The 20,833-nt window shown below is 50.2% G+C and overlaps 1 protein-coding gene across 1 annotated transcript in view; it reads left to right on the forward strand.

Moving 5' to 3' along the window:
* SLCO3A1 (solute carrier organic anion transporter family member 3A1) overlaps positions 1–20,833 on the forward strand; it is a 178,522-nt gene that overhangs the window by 108,597 nt on the left and 49,092 nt on the right. The window contains exon 3 of the mRNA XM_060260276.1: positions 14,777–14,875. Within this exon, the coding sequence (XP_060116259.1) occupies positions 14,777–14,875 (99 nt within the window). The remainder of the gene's footprint in view (positions 1–14,776; positions 14,876–20,833) is intronic.

Here is a 20,833-nt window from a genome sequence, read left to right on the forward strand (position 1 = left end):
AGAAGCAAGAAAAATGGAGCAAACGGGTTTGAAGGTAGAGCCTCGCTTTATAGTGCAGAGAACAAGATCTGCTGTTTCGTGTTCCGTAGGACAGCTGTTCTGAATGGTGTGGTTTGCGGACTTCCCAGCAGGGTCCGGCGGGCCATTGTTGGAATCAGAATCAAGGATGCTTTATAGACCACCAACTCGGCTTTTGTCTAGATTGCCAGTCGCGATCAGGGTGCCTCACAAGCTCTTTGAATGTATTCCAGCAAATCCAGATGTCTCTTTGCAGAATTAGACCAGTTTCATACAGATGTTGCCTCTGACTCCCACTTCCACCATTATTATTAAAATTATTGAAAGACACATAGTTAAAAGGGAGGGGAAACTCTGTTTAAGATTTTTGAAATGAGACTTACTACTTAGATGCCTGTATATGCCTCTAGTGATGGTTGAACCTGGCTAATTTTGCAGTCAGTTCTTATGATCACTTTACAAACATGCCACCAATGGCACAGTTGCAAATAGCAAGTTTTGTATCCAGGAGAGGAATGAACTGTGAAGAGATTCCTTCCTTCCTCCCTTCCTTCCTTCCTTCCTTCCTTCCTTCCTTCCTTCCTTCCTTCCTTCCTTCCTTCCTTCCTTCCTTCCTTCCTTCCTTCCTTCCTTCTTTCCTTCTTTCCTTCCTTCCTTCCTTCCTTCCTTCCTTCTTTCCTTCCTTCCTTCCTTCCTTCCTTCCTTCCTCCCTCCCTCCCTCCCTTCCTTCTTTCCTCCCTCCCTCCCTCCCTTCCTTCCTTCCTTCCTTCCTTCCTTCCTTCCTTCCTTCCTTCCTTCCTTCCTTCCTTCCTTCCTTCCTTCCTTCCAAACTGAGAGCCAGTTTGATGAACATAAGAACATAAGAGAAGCCATGTTGGATCAGGCCAATGGCCCATCCAGTCCAACACTCTGTGTCACACAGTGGCCAAAAATTTATACACACACACACACACACTGTGGCTAATAGCCACTGATGGACCTCTGCTCCATATTTTTATCTAACCCCCTCTTGAAGCTGGCTATGCTTGTAGCCGCCGCCACCTCCTGTGGCAGTGAATTCCACATGTTAATCACCCTTTGGGTGAAGAAGTACCTCCTTTTATCCGTTCTAACCCGACTGCTCAGCAATTTCATTGAATGCCCACGAGTTCTTGTATTGTGAGAAAGGGAGAAAAGTACTTCTTTCTCTACCTTCTCCATCCCATGCATAATCTTGTAAACCTCTATCATCTCACCCCGCAGTCGACGTTTCTCCAAGCTAGTGTGTTATGTAGTGGTTAAGTGTGTGGACTCTTATCTGGGAGAACCGGGTTTGATTTCCCACTCCTCCACTTGCATCTGCTGGCATGGCCTTGGGTCAGCCAGAGCTCTCGCAGGAGTTGTTCTTGAAAGGGCAGCTGCTGTAAAAAAAAACTCTGTCAGCCCCACCTACCTCACAGGGTGTCTGCTGTGTGTGTGGGGGGGGGGGGGCGGGGAGGTAAAGGAGATTATGACTGCTCTGAGACTCTGAGATTCAGAGTGTAGGGCGGGATATAAATCCAATATCATCTTCTTCTTCTTGAGGCTTCTTCTTGAGGCTCTCAAACTTCTGACATTTATTCTGTGTGGCTCTTATGTTAAGCACGTTTGATTATCCCTGATCTAACTAATCAGGCCTCTTCCTGCTTCCCAGCCAGATTCCCCACCCCCCCACAGAAAAGGCTGCAAGCACAGCCCGAGGGCAGCCGCTTTCTGCCCTCACGGGGGCTGCCCCTCAGTCAATGCCTCCAGGCATGGAGGCTTCAGGTCTCCATCGCAGATAATTGCTCTTGATAGATTGTCTTCCACAAAGCTCTCCTGCAGGCGAGGGGGAGAGTTTCAGGCCGTTCTTTCTGCTTGCCGTATGAGTAGCCAAAGACGGAAACTGAGGGTTGCCAATCCCCATTGGGATATGAGTAAGGCAGGAGTGGGGAACCTTTTTTCTGCTGAGGGCCGTATGGATATTTATAACATCATTCGCGGGCAATAAAAAAAGTATCAACTTAAAAGCAGTGCTCCGCCGAGGGAGAACGATTCAGGCCAGCAAAATTAACGCAAATAATTGTTTTTCTATTTGAAGTCGTGGGGAGAGCCTAATCTGGCGCACACACACACACACTCACACACACTGCCCACCGCCCTAGGCAAATGCATAGGTCCAGGGCTTTTTTTGTAGAAAAAGCCCAGCAGGAACTCAGTAACATATTAGAACACATCCCCTAATATTAGCACATTAGGTCAAACACTCATTAGCATATTAGGCCACACCCTCTGGGATAATCAGGTGCAAACTGAACCGTGACAGTAACTTTTTCAGGCCCTGCAGCAATTCTGGCCGGCCGGCCAGGCCCCAGGGAGGCTGCCGCACAGTACATCTGGGCCCTGTGATCCCTGCCTGGCCCTGGGGAGGCTGCTGCACAGAGCGGTTGGGCCCCACGATCCTCGCCGGCCAGCCAGGCCCCAGGGAGGCTGCCACATGGCTCGGTTCGGCCCAGCAATCCCAGAGGGCCACACCAAGTGACCTTGAGGGCTGTTCCCCACCCCTAGAGTAAGATATATGACTATGAAGCGCTCTGAGAATTTTGAGTAATACAGATATTGAAAAACAGCATTTAACCATTTACAAAGACGATGTGCAGTGTTCTTTCTTTCTTTGTAGGTCTTCCTGGGGATTGCAGTCACACCTGTTTGGGACTTACTGGACTTCGTCTTTATAAAATGGACTGTAAAATATTCTCGATTAATATGTGAATATTACTGCAGTTAAACATTGTTTTTCAATATATGTATTAGCAGGGGTGGAATTCTAGCGGGAGCTCCTTTGCATATTAGGCCACACACCCCTGGTGTAGCCAATCCTCCAAGAGCTTACAGCAGGCCCTATTCTAAGAGCCCTGTAAGGAATTCTAGCAGGACCTTTTTTGCATATTAGGCCACACACACCTGGTGTAGCCAATCCTCCAAGAGCTTACAGCAGGCCCTGTTCTAAGAGCCCTGTAAGGAATTCTAGCAGGACCTCCTTTGCATATTAGGCCACCCACCCCTGATGTAGCCAATCCTCCAAGAGCTTACAAGGCTCCTTTTTGTAAGCTCTTGAAGAATTGGCTACATCGGGGGGGGGGGGGATGGCTTAATATGCAAAAGAGCTCCTGCTAGAATTCCACCTCTGTTTATTAGTAAAAACTCTCATAGAGTGTTTAATAGTCACATGCCAATCCCCAGTTGGGGGCAGGGGATCCCCCAGTTTGGAGGCCCTCCCCCCATTTCAGGGTCATCAGAAAGCGGGGATGGGGTGGAGGGAGGGAAATGTCTGCTGGGCACTCCATTATTCCCTATGGAGACCAATTCCCATAGGGCATAATGGAGAATTGATCTGTGGGTATCTGGGGCTCTGAGAGGGCCTGTTTTTTTTGAGGCAGATGTGCCAGATTTGCAGCTTAGCATTTGGTGTCTGATTTCAAAGCACACCCCCCCCCCCAAGTTTCAAGAAGATTGAAACAGGGGGTTGAATCCTACAAGTCCCCCGAAAGGTCCTTCATTATTTCCCAAACGGAAAGAAGGTATTCAAAAGGCATGCGGTCCCTTTAAATGCGATGGCCAGAACTCCCTTCAGAATTCAATTGTGCTTGTCACACCCTTGCTCCTGGCTCCGCCCCCAAAGTCTCCTGGCTCCACCCCCACAGTCCCAGATATTTCTTGAGTCGGTGCTGGCAATCCTACGGAAACCACAGTCGAGGATTTCTTCTTAAGGGCACCCAAAGAAGCTCTGGGACCCATCTCCTGGGGCTGTAGCCCACAAGGAGCATGCCTGGGAGGTGCTCAGGCCACCTCGCTGCGCCATAGCCCGAAGCTGCGATCAGGCAGGGGAAATGGCTTCTCTTGACGGACGGGCTTGAAACCTCTTCTTCTTGCGATGCCAATCTGCTTTCCATAATGAACCCGTTTTTCTGGGATGCAGTGACAGGGAAACGGTTGGGACGGCTGTCAGCGAGAAGGCACGGTGCCCAGCCATTGTAGGCCGCGGCGATCACTTCCCGCTGAATCCCATCAACTCTTCTGCGGCAGGCCCAGGTGGTTAAATATATCCCACTAATCTCTCCAGGCTGGATCCGCAGCAGCAGGAAGGGAACGTGGAGCGAGCAGGCTTCGGAGATCAAGCGGCACGTTAAGGGGGGGGGGGGCGTTCCCTTTGGATGGAGACTTCCCCCCTAGAAGAAGAAGAAGAAGATATTGGATTTATATCCCGCCCTCCACTCCGAAGAGTCTCAGAGTGGCTCACAATCTCCTTTCCCTTCCTCCCCCACAACACACACCCTGTGAGGTAGATGAAGATATTGGATTTATATCCCGCCCTCCACTCCGAAGAGTCTCAGAGCGGCTCACAATCTCCTTTCCCTTCCTCCCCCACAACAGACACCCTGTGAGGTAGATGAAGATATTGGATTTATATCCCGCCCTCCACTCCGAAGAGTCTCAGAGCGGCTCACAATCTCCTTTCCCTTCCTCCCCCCACAACAGACACCCTGTGAGGTAGATGAAGATATTGGATTTATATCCCGCCCTCCACTCTGAAGAGTCTCAGAGCGGCTCACAATCTCCTTTAACTTCCTCCCCCACAACAGACACCCTGTGAGGTAGATGAAGATATTGGATTTATATCCCGCCCTCCACTCCGAAGAGTCTCAGAGCAGCTCACAATCTCCTTTGCCTTCCTCCCCCACAACAGACACCCTGTGAGGTAGATGAAGATATTGGATTTATATCCTGCCCTCCACTCCGAAGAGTCTCAGAGCGGCTCACAATCTCCTTTCCCTTCCTCCCCCACAACAGACACCCTGTGAGGTAGATGAAGATATTGGATTTATATCCTGCCCTCCACTCCGAAGAGTCTCAGAGCGGCTCACAATCTCCTTTCCCTTCCTCCCCCACAACAGACACCCTGTGAGGTAGATGAAGATATTGGATTTATATCCCGCCCTCCACTCTGAAGAGTCTCAGAGCGGCTCACAATCTCCTTTAACTTCCTCCCCCACAACAGACACCCTGTGAGGTAGATGAAGATATTGGATTTATATCCCGCCCTCCACTCTGAAGAGCCTCAGAGCGGCTCACAATCTCCTTTACCTTCCTCCCCCACAACAGACACCCTGTGAGGTAGATGAAGATATTGGATTTATATCCCGCCCTCCACTCTGAAGAGTCTCAGAGCGGCTCACAATCTCCTTTACCTTCCTCCCCCACAACAGACACCCTGTGAGGTAGATGAAGATATTGGATTTATATCCCGCCCTCCACTCCGAAGAGTCTCAGAGCGGCTCACAATCTCCTTTCCCTTCCTCCCCCACAACAGACACCCTGTGAGGTGGGTGGGGCTGGAGAGGGCTCTCACAGCAGCTGCCCTTTCAAGGACAACCTCTGCCAGAGTTCTGGCTGACCCAAGGCCATTCCAGCAGGTGCAAGTGGAGGAGTGGGGAATCAAACCCGGTTCTCCCAGATAAGAGAGCTCTGACTGACCCAAGGCCATTCCAGCAGCTGCAAGTGGAGGAGTGGGGAATCAAACCCGGTTCTCCCAGATAGGAGAGCTCTGGCTGACCCAAGGCCATTCCAGCAGGTGCAAGTGGAGGAGTGGGGAATCAAACCCGGTTCTCCCAGATAGGAGAGCTCTGGCTGACCCAAGGCCATTCCAGCAGGTGCAAGTGGAGGAGTGGGGAATCAAACCCGGTTCTCCCAGATAAGAGAGCTCTGGCTGACCCAAGGCCATTCCAGCAGCTGCAAGTGGAGGAGGGGGAAATCAAACCCGGTTCTCCCAGATAAGAGTCCCCACACTTAACCACTACACCAAACTGGCTCTCCTATAATATAGTGGGTTCAATGCAAGGAGGAGATGCAGTCGCCCGCCGAAACCTAACAGTCCAAAAGCCTGCACGAAGCAAGTCAAAGCGCTTCTCACGTAGTGTGGGGCTTTGGGAGCCGCGCGATATGTGCGAAAGAGCCACAGTTGGGCCACCCCTCCTCCAGGCTGATCCTGCGTCGAGCAGGGGGTTGGGCTAGGTGGCCTCTAGGGGCCCCTTCCAGCTCTGTCATTATATGCTTCTATCAAGCCCCTTCTCCTGCTCCTAATCGAACCCCTTAGATGCGGGAGATGTGGAGAGCCCATGCCTCGTGTGTCGTGATGTTATATCTGACACCAGGGGTCGTTTTGGAGAAAAAATAGGTGCCGGAGCTCATTAGCGTAACTCATTAGCATATGCTGCCCCTCCCTCAGCCACAAGCAACCTGACGCAAGAAAGGAGAGCCCTGGGTGAGCGAGACCTGCTTGGGCTGGCTAGAGATCTAGCCAACCCAAGCAGGCCTTGCTCGCTTGGGGCTCTCCTGGGCTCCCCCCCACCAAATCAAAAGGCCAGCAAGCCACCCGCTGCCCCAAATCAAATAAGGAGTGGAGAAAGGGTGGCACAGGCTTCTCCAGGAGTCAATGAGGGCTGCTGGGGGCGTGGCAAAGCCCCTGGTGGCTGGCTGGCTGCCCGCTCTCCTAATCCAGGGGTTGTTATGCAGCTGCACCTCCTATTCAGTGGACAAGGTAGATGGGGAGGAGGAGGGGGAACCCTCAGAAAGGTTCAGGAGCTACGCTCCTGTAAGCTCCTGCTGAATCTGAGGTCTGTCTGACACCGGGTGAGGGACGACGTATGAAGTGGCGTTCCCGTTCTGCAATGTGTGGAAATTAATATCGATCCACCTCGCCGCGCTGTTGTACGGACTGCAGCAGCGCTGTGCGCCAAGGTCTCTTGGAAAGGCTTAGCGTGGCTGTGGAGTCACAATAAATGTTAATAGCTTTTTCGGAACGCTGGAACCGGCTTTTCAATCCCGTGCTTTAGCTCTTGGCGCCCTCCAGCGGTAGAACGAGAGATTGAAACATATGTTTCCCCCAGTGGACAAGCCCAGTAACCTACAATTCCATTGGTCTCTTTGTCTATTTATACCCTTGCATAAAATGGCAAGCCGCTATGGGATTCTGGTGGGGGGAGGGATCAAGCCAAAAAGCAATTGCAATAAGTTTGGATTAGAGCCTCTTTACACCCATCCCTGCGTGATTCAGTTCCCATCTACACCAGGGGTGGCCGAACTTGCTTAGCGTAAGAGCCACGTAGCATAAATGTCAGAAGTTGGAGAGCCAGAAGGCAGACAGGCAAATAGATGGGGAGAGAGAGGGAGAGGTGGAAAGAAAGCAACTTGAACTTTGAGTGCATTCTCCAAGCTGCTGACTGGCTTGTCTGGGAGAAGTGATTTAAAGAGAGAAATGCCTTCTCCAAGCTGGCCAATGGGGCGGTGGGGGCTTTGAGAGCCCCACAATATGTGTGAAAAAGCCACATGTGGCTCCTGAGCCGCAGTTTGGCCACCCCTGCTCTACAACAACCCGAGTGGCCTTTCTTATGAAAGTTATAAACTACAGACAAACTCTGGGTATTTAAGAACAGAACAGAACAGAAGCCATGTTGGATCAGGCCAATGGCCCATCCAGTCCAACACTCTGTGTCACACAGTGGCCAAAAAAAACCAGGTGCCATCAGGAGGTCCATCAGTGGGACCAGGACACTAGAAGCCCCCCCACTGTGCCCCCCCCCAAGCACCAACATGCCCTAAAACTCTTCCACACACAGAGAAGATTGTGTGTGTGTCTAACATTCAGCCCAATGAAGATTTCTGAGGAACCTGAAAGACGGTTCTTCTAATTTTTTGTGATATTTGTTAATCGCTAAATTCACCGGCAGTGAAGTCCACATTTTAATTACTCCTTGAGCAAAGTATTTCCATTTTTCTGCCCTGAATTTGTTGTCCGTCAGCTTCACTGGGTGCCCCTGACTTCTAGCATTTTGCGAGATGTAGAGAAAGTGCTCTGTCCCTCTTTCTGTCCCATGCATAATTTTATATATCTCTATCATGCAGTACTCCCTCTAAGCTGAGGAGTCTTGTGAGCAATTTTTTTTTTCAGAGAGTGAGACAGAGAGGATAAGAAGTTCTATAAGGGTGAGGTTTGGCTTTCTAAGCAGCTGGGGAAGTTGCTGAGAATTTCTGAGTTTGTGTGACTGTGTGATTGCTGAAAATTCTGAGTTCGTGGTTGCTGGGGAACTGCTGTTTGTTTGGTTTGAGTGGGCTGAAGGTGATTGTTGCTGATTGATTAGGAGTGGCTGTGTTCTGGGGCAGACTGAGGCCCCAACTTCTTTGCATTATTAAGCTGCACCTTTTGCCAGAGGCGCAAGCCTAAAGGCGCGAGCCAAAGGGCTCTTGGCCTATGGCTCTTAGCCTGGGGGTTGTGTAAGGACCAGGAACCCAGATCCCTATTTTCCTTGTGTTCCCGATAAGGTAAGTAGACCCTCCAGAAGGGGAGCCATATAAACAAACAGGATTTAAAGGGGACTGTATATTTTAAAAAAGCTATCATGAGGGTAGAATGCAAGGGGGTGGGGGCTTTCCAGTGCTTTGCACTGAGTGCCACATGTATGACTATCTGCCCACAGGACAGAAGTCTTGGGTGTGTGCTCGATGCAAGGAGCTCCTGGTACACAGGGAACGAGTTCATACCCTTGAGGCCGAGGTGACTGCCCTGGAGAAGCAGAGACGGTCAGTTAGGCACTTGGAGAAGACTCTCGGGGATGTATTAGATGAGCCCCACTCTGAACGTGGCAGCCCCGTTGCTGCCAGGGAGCATGAGGGTCGAGAGGGAACAGGGCACCGGGCTGAGGATAAAGGGAATGCGCCCTCAGTAGGGACCTCTTCTTCAGTTGGTGAGCTGGTATCCTTTCACGCCAAGGAACCATCCCTGGGCAGTTGGTAGTTGGTGATTCGATCCTTAGGCAAGTAGACAGCTAGGTGGCAAAACCGCGTACTGACCGTATGGTGGCTTGCCGGCCTGGTGCGAAGGTAGCGGACATTACGCGTGTTGTAGATAGGCTGATAGACTGTGCTGGGGAGGAGCCAGTGGTCGTGGTGCATGTTGGCACCAACGATGTGGGGGAATGCAGTCGTGAGATCCTGGAGGAAAAATTTAGGCTGCTAGGCGGGAGACTTAAGGCCAGGACCTCCAAGGTAGCCTTCTCAGAAATGCTACCTGTTCCACGTGCAGGGCTGGAGAGACAGGCACAAATTAGAAGTCTCAATGTGTGGATGAGACGATGGTGTAGGGAGGAAGGGTTGAAATTTGTTAGGCACTGGGATGCTTTCTGGAACACGCAGGAGCTGCACAAAAGAGACCGTCTCCACTTGTCCCCAGATGGAACCAGGCTGCTGGCGCTTAAAATCAAAAAGGTGGCAGAGCAGTTTTTAAACTAAATCTTGGGGGATAGCTGACAGGAGATGAAATGTCTCTGGTTCGGGAGGACTCATTTCAAAGAGATGAAGGGTTAGCTGTTACTGTTCTACCGGGTAATGGATCAGAGTTGTCCACTGAGATGATGACAAACAGTATGGACTGTCTGCCGAAGTCTCGAGGCAGCAGGAGGAAGGTTGCGGGCCTAACTTGCCTGGGAAATTATAGATGTTTGTATACAAATGCTAGAAGTGTTCGAAGTAAAATTGGTGAGTTGGAATGTTTAGTGTTGGGGAAAAACATAGACATTGTGGGAATTTCAGAAACTTGGTGGAATGAGGAGAATCAGTGGGACACAGTGATTCCTGGATATAAGTTATATCGGAAGGATAGGGAAGGAAGGGTTGGAGGTAGGGTGGCTCTGTATGTCAGAGAGGATATACGGTCCAGTAAGACTGAGGTCAGAGAATTAGATTCACTTTTAGAAATGCTTTGGGTTGAAATAGAGGGCCCAAAAGGAAATTTAACTATGTTATCGCCCACCAAATCAAAAGATAGAGGACGATTATAATATGATGGAAGGATTAAAGATGGTGGCTAAACGTAAAAACTGTGTCGTAATAGGTGATTTTAACTACCTGCAGATTGGTTGGGTCAATATGTGTTCAGGTTGAGAGAAAGAGATTGAGTTTCTAGATGCTCTCAATGACTGTGCTATGGAGCAGATGGTCACAGAACCTACCAGGAGTGGGGCGATCCTAGATTTGGTCCTAAGTAATGCCCAAGACCTGGTGAGAGATGCAAAAGTGATCACACCACTTGGGAGCAGTGACCATAACGTTATTGATTTCACCATTTGTATAAATAGGGAGTTGCCCCAAAAGACCAGCACAACCACGTTTAACTTTAAAAAGGGTAAATTCTCTGAGATGAGGAGGCATGTGAAGAGGAAACTGAAAGGCAAGGTAAATACAGTCAAAACCCTTGGGGAAGCTTGGAGGCTATTTAAAACTACCATCCTAGAAGCTCAGATAAAATATATACCACAAGTTAGGAAAGGCACAAACAGGTATAAGAAAAGGCCTGCATGGTTAACAATCAAAGTAATGGAAGCTGTAAAAGGTAAGAAGGATTCCTTTAAGCGATGGGAAGCTAGTCCAAATGAGATTAATAAAAGGGAATACAGGCTGTGGCAAACCAAATGCAAGACGGTGATCAGGCAGGCAAAAAGGGAGTATGAGGAGTATATTGCAAGAAACATAAAGACCGACAATAACAATTTCTTCAAATATATTAGAAGCAGGAAACCAGCCAGGGAGGCAGTGGGGCCCTTGTATGACCAAGGGGTAAAAGGATTACTGAAGGAGGATAGGGAAATGGCTGAGAAGCTGGATGCATTTTTTGCCTCCGTCTTCACTGTGGAAGATGAGAAGTGTTTGCCCGCTCCAGAACCACTAATTTTGGAAGGGGTGTTGAAAGACCTGAGTCAGATTGAGGTGACAAGAGAGGAGGTCCTGCAACTAATAGACAAATTAAAAACTAATAAGTCACCAGGTCCAGATGGCATACATCCAAAGGTTCTGAAAAAACTTGTGGATCTCCTGACAAAAATAAGTCATCTTTCATTGAAATCTGCCTCCATTCCTGAGTACTGGAAGGTAGCAAATGTCACCGTCATCTTTAAAAAGGGTTCCAGAGGAGATCCGGGAAACTACAGGCCAGTCAGTCTGACTTCAATACCGGGAAAGTTGGTAAAAACCATTATCTAGGACAGAATGAGTAGGCACATTGATGAACACGAGTTATTGAGGAAGACTCAGCATGGGTTCTGTAAGGGAAGATCTTGCCTCGCTAACCTGTTACAGTTCTTTGAGGGGGTGAACAAACATGTGGACAAAGGGGACCTAATAGATGTTGTTTACCTTGACTTCCAGGAAGCTTTTGATAAAGTTCCTCATCAAAGGCTCTTTAGTAAGCTCGAGAGTCATGGAGAGTCAAAGGACAGGTCCTCTTGTGGATCAAAAACTGGCTGATTAATAGGAAGCAGAGAGTGAGTATAAATGGGCAGTCTTCGCAGTGGAGGACAGTAAGCAGTAGGGTGCTGCAGGGCTCAGTACTGGGTCCCATGCTCTTTAACTTGTTCATTAATTATTTGGAGTTGGGAGTGAGCAGTGAAGTGGCCAAGTTTGCAGATGACACTAAATTGTTCAGGGTGGTGAGAACCAGAGAGGATTGTGAGGCACTCCAAAGGGATCTGTTGAGGCTTGGTGAGTGGGCGTCAACGTGACAGATGAGGTTCAGTGTGGCTAAGTGCAAAGTAATGCACATTGGGGCCAAGAATCCCAGCTACAAATACAAGTTGATGCGGTGTGAACTGGCAGAGACTGACCAAGAGAGAGATCTTGGGGTCGTGGTAGATAACTCACTGAAAATGTCAAGACAGTGTGCGATTGCAATAAAAAAGGCCAATGCCATGCTGGGAATTATTAGGAAGGGAATTGAAAGCAAATCAGCCAGTATCATAATGCCCCTGCATAAATTGATGGTGCAGTCTCATTTGGAATACTGTGTACTATTTTGGTCACCACACCTCAAAAAGGATATTATAGCACTGAAAAAAGTCCAGAAAAGGGCAACTAGAATGATTAAAGGTTTGGAACACTTTCCCTATGAAGAAAGGTTAAAACGTTTGGGGCTCTTTAGCTTGGAGAAACGTCGACTGTGGGGTGACATGATAGAGGTTTACAAGATAATGCATGGGATGCAGAAAGTAGAGAAAGAAGTACTTTTCTCCCTTTCTCACAATACAAGAACTCGTGGGCATTCAATGAAATTGCTGAGCAGTCAGGTTAGAACGGATAAAAGGAAGTACTTTTTCACCCAAAGTTGTGATTAACATGTGGAATTCACTGCCACAGGAGGTGGTGGCGACTACAAGCATAGACAGCTTCAAGAGGAGATTGGATAAAAATATGGAGCAGAGGTGCATCAGTGGCTATTAGCCACAGCATATTGTTGGAACTGTCTGGGGCAGTGTTGCTCTGTATTCTTGGTGCTTGGGTTGCGGGGAGGGCAAAGCGGAAGGGCTTCTAGTGTCCTGGCACCACTGGTGGACCTCCTGATGGCAGCTCGTTTTTTTTGGCCACTGTGTGACACAGAGTGTTGGACTGGATAGGCCAATGGCCTGATCCAACATGGCTTCTCTTATGTTCTTATGTTCCTTTGGGAGCTCCTGCCATTAAAGTTGTGAGCTATGGCATAACTTAGTTTGCTCCAGGGCCATTTTTCCTCAGCTAAGACAAAAAATGTGTCAGCCAGAGGAGAGCCAGTTTGTTGTAGTGGTTAAGTGTGCGGACTCTTATCTGGGAGAACCGGGTTTGATTCCCCACTCCTCCACTTGCAGCTGCTGGAATGGCCTTGGGTCAGCCAGAACTCTCTTATCTGGGAGAACCGGGTTTGATACCCCACTCCTCCACTTGCAGCTGTTGGAATGGCCTTGGGTCAGCCAGAGCTCTTTTATCTGGGAAAACCGGGTCTGATTCCCCACTCCTCCACTTGCACCTGCTGGAATGGCCTTGGGTCAGCCATAGCTCTGGCAGAGGTTGTCCTTGAAAGGGCAGCTGCTGTGAGAGCCCTCTCCAGCCCCACCCACCTCACACAGTGTCTGTTGTGGGGGAGGAAGGTAAAGGAGATTGTGAGCCTTTTTGGAGTGGAGGGCGGGATATAAACCCAATATCTATCTTCTTTAAAAACTGTGAACTAGCTCAGACTAACTCAGCTTAAGAGGGAATGCTGCTATCATGCCCCCCTCTCCGGTCTTTAGCCTTTGCCCTCTTCTGACTGATTTGCGATAGCCTAGACTCGCTCAGAAGAGCCCCGTGGTGCAGAGTGGTAAAGCTGCAGTACTGCAGTCTGAGCTCGCTGCTCACGACCTGAGTTTGATCCTGGCGGAAGCTGGGTTCAGGTAGCCGGCTCGAGGTCGACTCAGCCTTCCATCCTTCCGAGGTCATTAAAAGAAATCCCCAGCTTGCTGGGGGGAAAGTGTCGATGACTGGGGAAGGTAAAAAGTCTGCTGCGGCAAGGCTGCGATGCGACGTCATTCCAGAGCTGGAAATGACTGGTGCTTCCCAGAAGTGCAGACCGCTTGTGAACATCTCTTGCCTTGACCTGGATGGCCCAGGTTAGCCCAGTCTCATCAGGACTCGGAAGCTAAGCTTGGGCCAGTCCTGGTTAGTGCTTGGATGGGAGACACACCAAGGAAGTCCAGGGTTGCTACGCAGAGGCAGGCAACGGCAAACCACCTCTGAATATCTGACCTCGCCTGAATGGCCCGGGCTAGCCTGTCAGGCAGTGTAACTTTTCCTGAAATAAAATGCTTAGCTTAATAGCTGCCATGTTGAACCGCTATTACTAACCATGAGAAAGACCTTGCATATCAAAGTAGAATGCTGTAGATCAGGGGTCGTCAAACTTTTTAAATAGGGAGCCAGTTCACTGTCCCTCAGACTGTTGGAGGGCCGGACTGTTGTGGTGGCTGCCGTTACTGTACAAGGCTGCGGGCCGGAAGTTCTCCGTCTTCTGCATCTCTCTCCCTTCCCCACACCACACACCCCAGCCTGGGAACTCACCTCACCTCGGTATCGCCTCACACTCTGTCTCCGCCGCCTCAGCCCAGTGCCGGAAGTGTGCATTGCTAACGTGAGTTTAGGTCGAACGTCACTTCCGGTCTGATTTTGCCATAACCCGGCGGGCCGCATAAACGTCCTCAGCGGGCCGCATCTGGCCCGCGGGCCGTAGTTTGAGGACCCCTGCTGTAGATTGTTGCCAGTGCTTGATGTGAACCTCTCTCTCCCTAATACTAACAAAGGCAAGGATTTCCCTTTGAAGATAGAGTGCCTCCAGGGACGAGCCTCTGGGCCATCCCAGGGAGACAAACCGTAGGAATAAGATAAGAGAGAGGGACCGTGTGAACCTTCGCACCTCAGCTCAGCAATGTTTAGAATTGTGGCTTTTGTTTGGAAACCTTTGATGTAGTCCTCTTATGTATGCTCTGCACTGTTACATGGTATCAGTCCCGATTCCTTCGTTCTAGTGCATATGGAGTATCAAATAAAGCCTAACTTTGTATCAATTCGAGGTCTGGTTGCTTTGGAAACCTCACTGCCTGACATAGCCCAGGGTCAAGCCTGATCTGTATTCTGGTGGGAGGCCACCCAGAAAGTCCAAGGTTGCTACGCGGAGGAAGGCAACGGCCAACCACCTCTGTTAGTTGCTTGCCTTGAACACCCCAAGAGGAGCCGCTATACGTTGGCTACGTCTTCACAGCAGAAAAGCTCAGGTTCGCACACACCGTAGGCTCCGGTTTCAAGATGCGCCGCAGGCTCACCGAAGTTCACCTCTCCCTTAACCGCTCCGTGTTTGTTTTGTGTTTCCTTGCAGGGATCTTGTTTACAATGCTGGTGTTCGGGCCAGCCTGCGGTTTTATCTTGGGCTCTTTCTGTACCAAAATCTATGTGGATGCAGTCTTCATTGACACAAGTAAGCAGTCTTTTCTTGTGACTTGCAAGCTGGGGGATGGAGGGCGGGGAGGATATGTGGCATGAATGGCATGGGATGGTGCTGGGGAGGGAGAGAGGACAGACCGTCTACTGGAAGACGCGGTTTGAGAGGCCCAGTTTTTGTTTTGTGCACCTGATAACTGTGAAAAAAAGTTTGCCGGCTTTTGAGTTGCGTATGGTTCTTCACCAGGAATTAAACTCCTTAACCAGGGATGGCCAAACCCGCTTAACCTAAGAGCCACATAGAACAAAGGTCTAATGTTTGAGAGCCACAAGTTATGAACATCAGATGTTTGAGAGCAGGAAGGAAGGAAGGAAGGAAGGAAGGAAGGAAGGCAGGCCAAACTTGCTTAATGTAAGAGCCACATAGAATAAAGGTCTGATGTTTTAGAGCCACAAGACATGAACGTCAGATGTTTGAGAACTGCAAGGAAGGAAAGAAGGAAGGAAATACATGGGAGAGGAAGGGAGAGGTGGAAGGAAAGCAACTTTAACTTTAAATGCATTCTCCAAGCTGCTGGCTTGGCTTGGAGAAGTGATTTAAAGAGACAAATGCCTTTTCCAAGCCGGCAGTTGGGGCGATGGGGGCGTCAAGAGCCTCACAATATGCGTGAAAGAGCCACATGTGACTTCCCGAGCCACAGTTTGGCCACCCCTGCCATTAACCCTCAAAAGGGGCATTAATTGTTTAACAAGGTCCTAATTGGCCTGAACTCCCAGGAGTTCATGAAATCCTACTGCTGAAACAGGGAGGGCAACCAAAGAAGGTTAGAAGAAAAGCAAAATCCACGTTGCCTTGACTTCTCAATTGGAAGAAGAAGAAGAGGAGTTGGACTGAGACCCCTCCCTTTGCTTGGAGCCTCAGAGTGGCTGACGATCTCATCCCTTCCCTTTCCCCACAAGAGACACCCTGTGAGGTCGGTGGGGCTGAGAGAGCTCTGAGAGAGAACAGGTCTGAAAGAACAGTGATTGACCCAAGATCACCCAGCTGGCTTCATGTGGCGGAGGAGTGGGGAGTCAAACCCAGTTCTCCCAATTAGAGTCCACTGCCCTTAACCACTACACCAAACCGTCTCTCCTTCATAAGAACTGGCATTCAGAATAAGCTGACATTTGGGCGGCACAGTAGAGGTGGGGGGAATGTTCCGCCCCTTGTCTGCCTTTGGATCCCCCCCCCCCCCAGTGTTCAGTTAGAAACAGGAAATGCCAAGTTTCCAACTGTCCTGGTTGCCATGGGAGCGTGTGGGCAGAACCAACTGAAATCACAGAAGCAAGAGCGGTGACTGAATCAGTGGTTGCGGACAGTGGGGGAGGCAGACAGCAGAATTAGAAGATATTGTGCTTGTCAAGCGTGCTTATTTCTGTGACATAATGGGTTCTTAGACACAGAGCAGATCTCCCGCTCTTTACTGCTCCCCCCTCTCCTTACGACCGCGGGCCAAGTAATAAATCCATCTGGCCCAAGGATGTTTATGCTACAGCCTGGCTGGTACCACTTTCAAGTCACCTCTCCCACAGATTCACACAGACAACTCTTGTCTTCTACTAGAGAAGTATCAGAATGGGAAATGTTTTTAGTAGCCTAAATTCCTTAGGAAGAAAAGAGATAGTGTTTAGCAACCTTTGAACCCGTGACTCAAGTATGCATCTGTAATGTAACCTTTGAAGTTATCCTATATAGCAACTGTGTCGCTCTGTATATGTCATTACTCCCAAGTAGGGTTGCCAATCCCCAGGTGGGGGCAGGGGATCCCCCGGTTTGGAGACCTTCTCCCCGCTTCAGGGTCGTCAGAAAGCGGGGGAGGGGAGGGAAATGTCTGCTGAGAACTCTATTATTCCCTATGGAGATTTATTCCCATAGAAAATCATGGAGAATTGATCTGCGGGTATCTGGGGCTCTGCGGGGGGGCTGTTTTTTGAGGTAGAGGCACCAAATATTCAATACAGCATCTAGTGCCTCTCCCCAAAATATCCCCCAATTTTCAAAACGATTGAACCAGGGGGTCCAATTCTATGAGCCCCCCAAAAAGGTGCCCCTATCCGTTATTTCCTCTGGAAGGAAGGCATTGAAAAGGTGTGCCGTCCCTTTCAATGTGATGGCCAGAACTCCCTTTGGAGTTCGATGATGCTTGTCACAGCCTTGATCTTGGCTCCACCACTAATGTCTCCCGGCTCCACCCCCAAAGTCCCCAGATATTTCTTAAATTGGAATTGACAACCCTACTCCCAAGGCTTGTGTCCTTGGTACAGCTTCTGAGTTTCTTTAATAAAACAGCTTTGATTTTTTAAAAAAAGACTGTATATTGAGAAATATCGACGCTTGACAGTACTGGTTTCTGCAAAATTATGGATGGAAATGGGCCAAGTTAGAGTAACTGGACCCATGTACTCTACAACAGAGGTGGCCAAACTTGCTTAATGTAAGAGACACAAAGACCGTTTTCGCACACAGCTTACCACGGGGTCACGTTCCTGTTCTCTCCGCAGCATCCGTCGGATTTCCCATTAGCTGCCCCGAAGTTACAGGAAGTGCTGCGGCTTTTGCGTAGCAAATGTAAACCGCTAAAACCCAGTTTACGTTTGCTACGCAAAAGCCGCGGCACTTCCTGTAACTCCGGCGCAGATAATGGGAAATCTGATAGATGCTGCGGAGAGAACAGGAAAGTGACCGCGTGGTAAGCTGTGTGCAAAAACGGTCCTAGGCCCTGTTCAGACGCACAGTATAATCAGATGTTGCTGCTGTTTCCTTCCGGATTTAAAGTGGCTGATCAGACAGCAACATCTGCCTCCCGGTATTAACTCATGGTTAATACCCCCCCCCCCCAATCCTTCTCCGAACTGGATTATTTTGTAACCTGCTCCTTTGCGGTGTTTTTTGAGTTCTCCGGTTTCACCTCATGCGATATTAACCAACTTCCGGATGTCTGAAGGCTGTCCCAGAGCAAAAGGAGCCTCAGACATCTGGTTTACGGTTGGCTTTTTTTTTTTTTTTTACTGCTTAGCGATGTGCGCATAACCACATAACGTTTTAACCTATGTGCATGCGCATATGCGCACAATGCATGCATGCACGTTATAGTGGAGGGGGGGAAAGAACTGCATGGTGCCTCTGTGTGGACGGCGGAAGACGGTTTCACCGCGGAGTGATTCGAATTGCAGTATGGCAGTCTGATCGATAATATCCTGAAAAAAGATATTCGGAACAGAGCCGGGTCAGTTTAATCCGGACGCAACTCTCTGTGTAAACAGGGCCATAGAATAAATGTCAGATGTTTGAGAGCTGAAAGACAGGAAGGAAGGGAGAAGGGAGGGAGGGGGGAAGGAGAAGGAGGGAGGGAGGGGAAGGAAGGAAGGAAGGAAGGAAGGAAGGAAGGAAGGAAGGAAGGAAGGAAGGAAGGAAGGAAGGAAGGAAGGAAGGAAGGAAGGAAGGAAGGAAGGAAGGATCCTATCCTACCCTATACTCTGAATCTCAGAGTCTCAGAGTGGTCACAATCTCCTTCATCTCCCCCCCCCCCCCACACACACACACACAAGAGACACCCTGTGAGGAGGATGGGGCTGAGAGAGCTCTTACAGCAGCTGCCCTTTCAAAGACAACTCCTACGAGATCTACGGCTGACCCGAGGCCCTTCCAGCAGCTGCAAGTGGAGGACTGGGGAATCAAACCCGGTTCTCCCAGATAAGAGAGCTCTGGCTGACCCAAGGCCATTCCAGCAACTGCAAGTGGAGGAGTGGGGAATCAAACCCGGTTCTCCCAGATAAGAGAGCTCTGGCTGACCCGAGGCCCTTCCAGCAGCTGCAAGTGGAGGAGTGGGGAATCAAACCCGGTTCTCCCAGATAAGAGAGCTCTGGCTGACCCAAGGCCATTCCAGCAGCTGCAAGTGGAGGAGTGGGGAATCAAACCCGGTTCTCCCAGATAAGAGAGCTCTGGCTGACCCAAGGCCATTCCAGCAGCTGCAAGTGGAGGAGTGGGGAATCAAACCTGGTTCTCCCAGATAAGAGAGCTCTGGCTGACCCAAGGCCCTTCCAGCAGCTGCAAGTGGAGGAGTGGGGAATCAAACCCGGTTCTCCCAGATAAGAGAGCTCTGGATGACCCAAGGCCATTCCAGCAGGTGCAAGTGGAGGAGTGGGGAATCAAACCCGGTTCTCCCAGATAAGAGAGCTCTGGCTGACCCAAGGCCATGCCAGCAGGTGCAAGGGGAGGAGGGGGGAATCAAACCCGGTTCTCCCAGATAAGAGAGCTCTGGCTGACCCAAGGCCCTTCCAGCAGGTGCAACTGGAGGAGAGGGGAATCAAGCCCGGTTCTCCCAGATAAGAGAGCTCTGGCTGACCCAAGGTCATTCCAGCAGCTGCAAGTGGAGGAGTGGGGAATCAAACCCGGTTCTCCCAGATAAGAGAGCTCTGGCTGACCCAAGGCCATTCCAGCAACTGCAAGTGGAGGAGGGGGGAATCAAACCCAGTTCTCCCAGATAAGAGAGCTCTGGCTGACCCAAGGCCATTCCAGCAGCTGCAAGTGGAGGAGTGGGGAATCAAACACGGTTCTCCCAGATAAGAGAGCTCTGGCTGACCCAAGGCCATTCCAGCAGCTGCAAGTGGAGGAGTGGGGAATCCAACCCGGTTCTCCCAGATAAGAGAGCTCTGGCTGACCCAAGGCCATTCCAGCAGCTGCAAGTGGAGGAGTGGGGAATCCAACACGGTTCTCCCAGATAAGAGAGCTCTGGCTGACCCAAGGCCATTCCAGCAGCTGCAAGTGGAGGAGGGGGGAATCCAACCCGGTTCTCCCAGATAAGAGAGCTCTGGCTGACCCAAGGCCATTCCAGCAGCTGCAAGTGGAGGAGTGGGCAATCAAACCCGGTTCTCCCAGATAAGAGAGCTCTGGCTGACCCAAGGCCATTCCAGCAGCTGCAAGTGGAGGAGTGGGCAATCAAACCCGCTTCTCCCAGATAAGAGTCTGCGCACCAAACCTCTACACCAAACAGAGGCGAACGAATCTCCTCTGTTCCAAAGTTTTGGTGCCATAACTGAGAAAGCCGTTTCTCAGGCCGCCGCCTGTCTAGCCTCAGAGGGCGGGGGGGGGGGGGGTCACTGAAGCAGGACCTCCGAACACAACTGAGCGGGTGGATTCACATGCGACTTGTGCCTTCCGGATAAAGTCCAAAGGGTCTTGAATGGAACAGGGAGGCTGAGGTAGTTGCATGCCAGCTGCGTGGCTGGCAAACCCAGAGATCATTCCCAGCAGGTGCGTGACGGCTGTCAACTCTTGGCTCGGCCATCCACACAGACATTCTGCCATTTCTCAGCTTGGCACTGCTCCCTGCTGCAGTAGAGGAAGGGAAAAAGGGCCACGGCTCAGTGGCAGAGCATCTGTTTGGCACGCAGAAGGTCCCAGGGCTCAGTCCCTGACAGCATCTCCAGTTACAAGGATCAAAAAGTAGCAGGCGATGTGAAGGAAGAAGAAGAAGAAGATATTGGATTTATATCCCGCCCTCCACGCCGAAGAGTCTCAGAGCGGCTCACAATCTCCTTTCCCTTCCTCCCCCACAACAGACACCCTGTGAGGTAGATGAAGATATTGGATTTATATCCCGCCCTCCACTCCGAAGAGTCTCAGAGCGGCTCACAATCTCCTTTCCCTTCCTCCCCCACAACAGACATCCTGTGAGGTAGATGAAGATATTGGATTTATATCCCGCCCTCCACTCCGAAGAGTCTCAGAGCGGCTCACAATCTCCTTTCCCTTCCTCCCCCACAACAGACACTCTGTGAGGTAGATGAAGATATTGGATTTATATCCCGCCCTCCACTCCGAAGAGTCTCAGAGCGGCTCACAATCTCCTTTACCATCCCCCCCACAACAGTCACCCTGTGAGGTGGGTGGGGCTGGAGAGGGCTCTCACAGGAGCTGCCCTTTCAAGGACAACTTCTGCCAGAGCTAGGG

This window comes from Heteronotia binoei, chromosome 19 (assembly GCF_032191835.1).
Source record: "Heteronotia binoei isolate CCM8104 ecotype False Entrance Well chromosome 19, APGP_CSIRO_Hbin_v1, whole genome shotgun sequence".
NCBI lineage: Eukaryota > Metazoa > Chordata > Lepidosauria > Squamata > Gekkonidae > Heteronotia > Heteronotia binoei.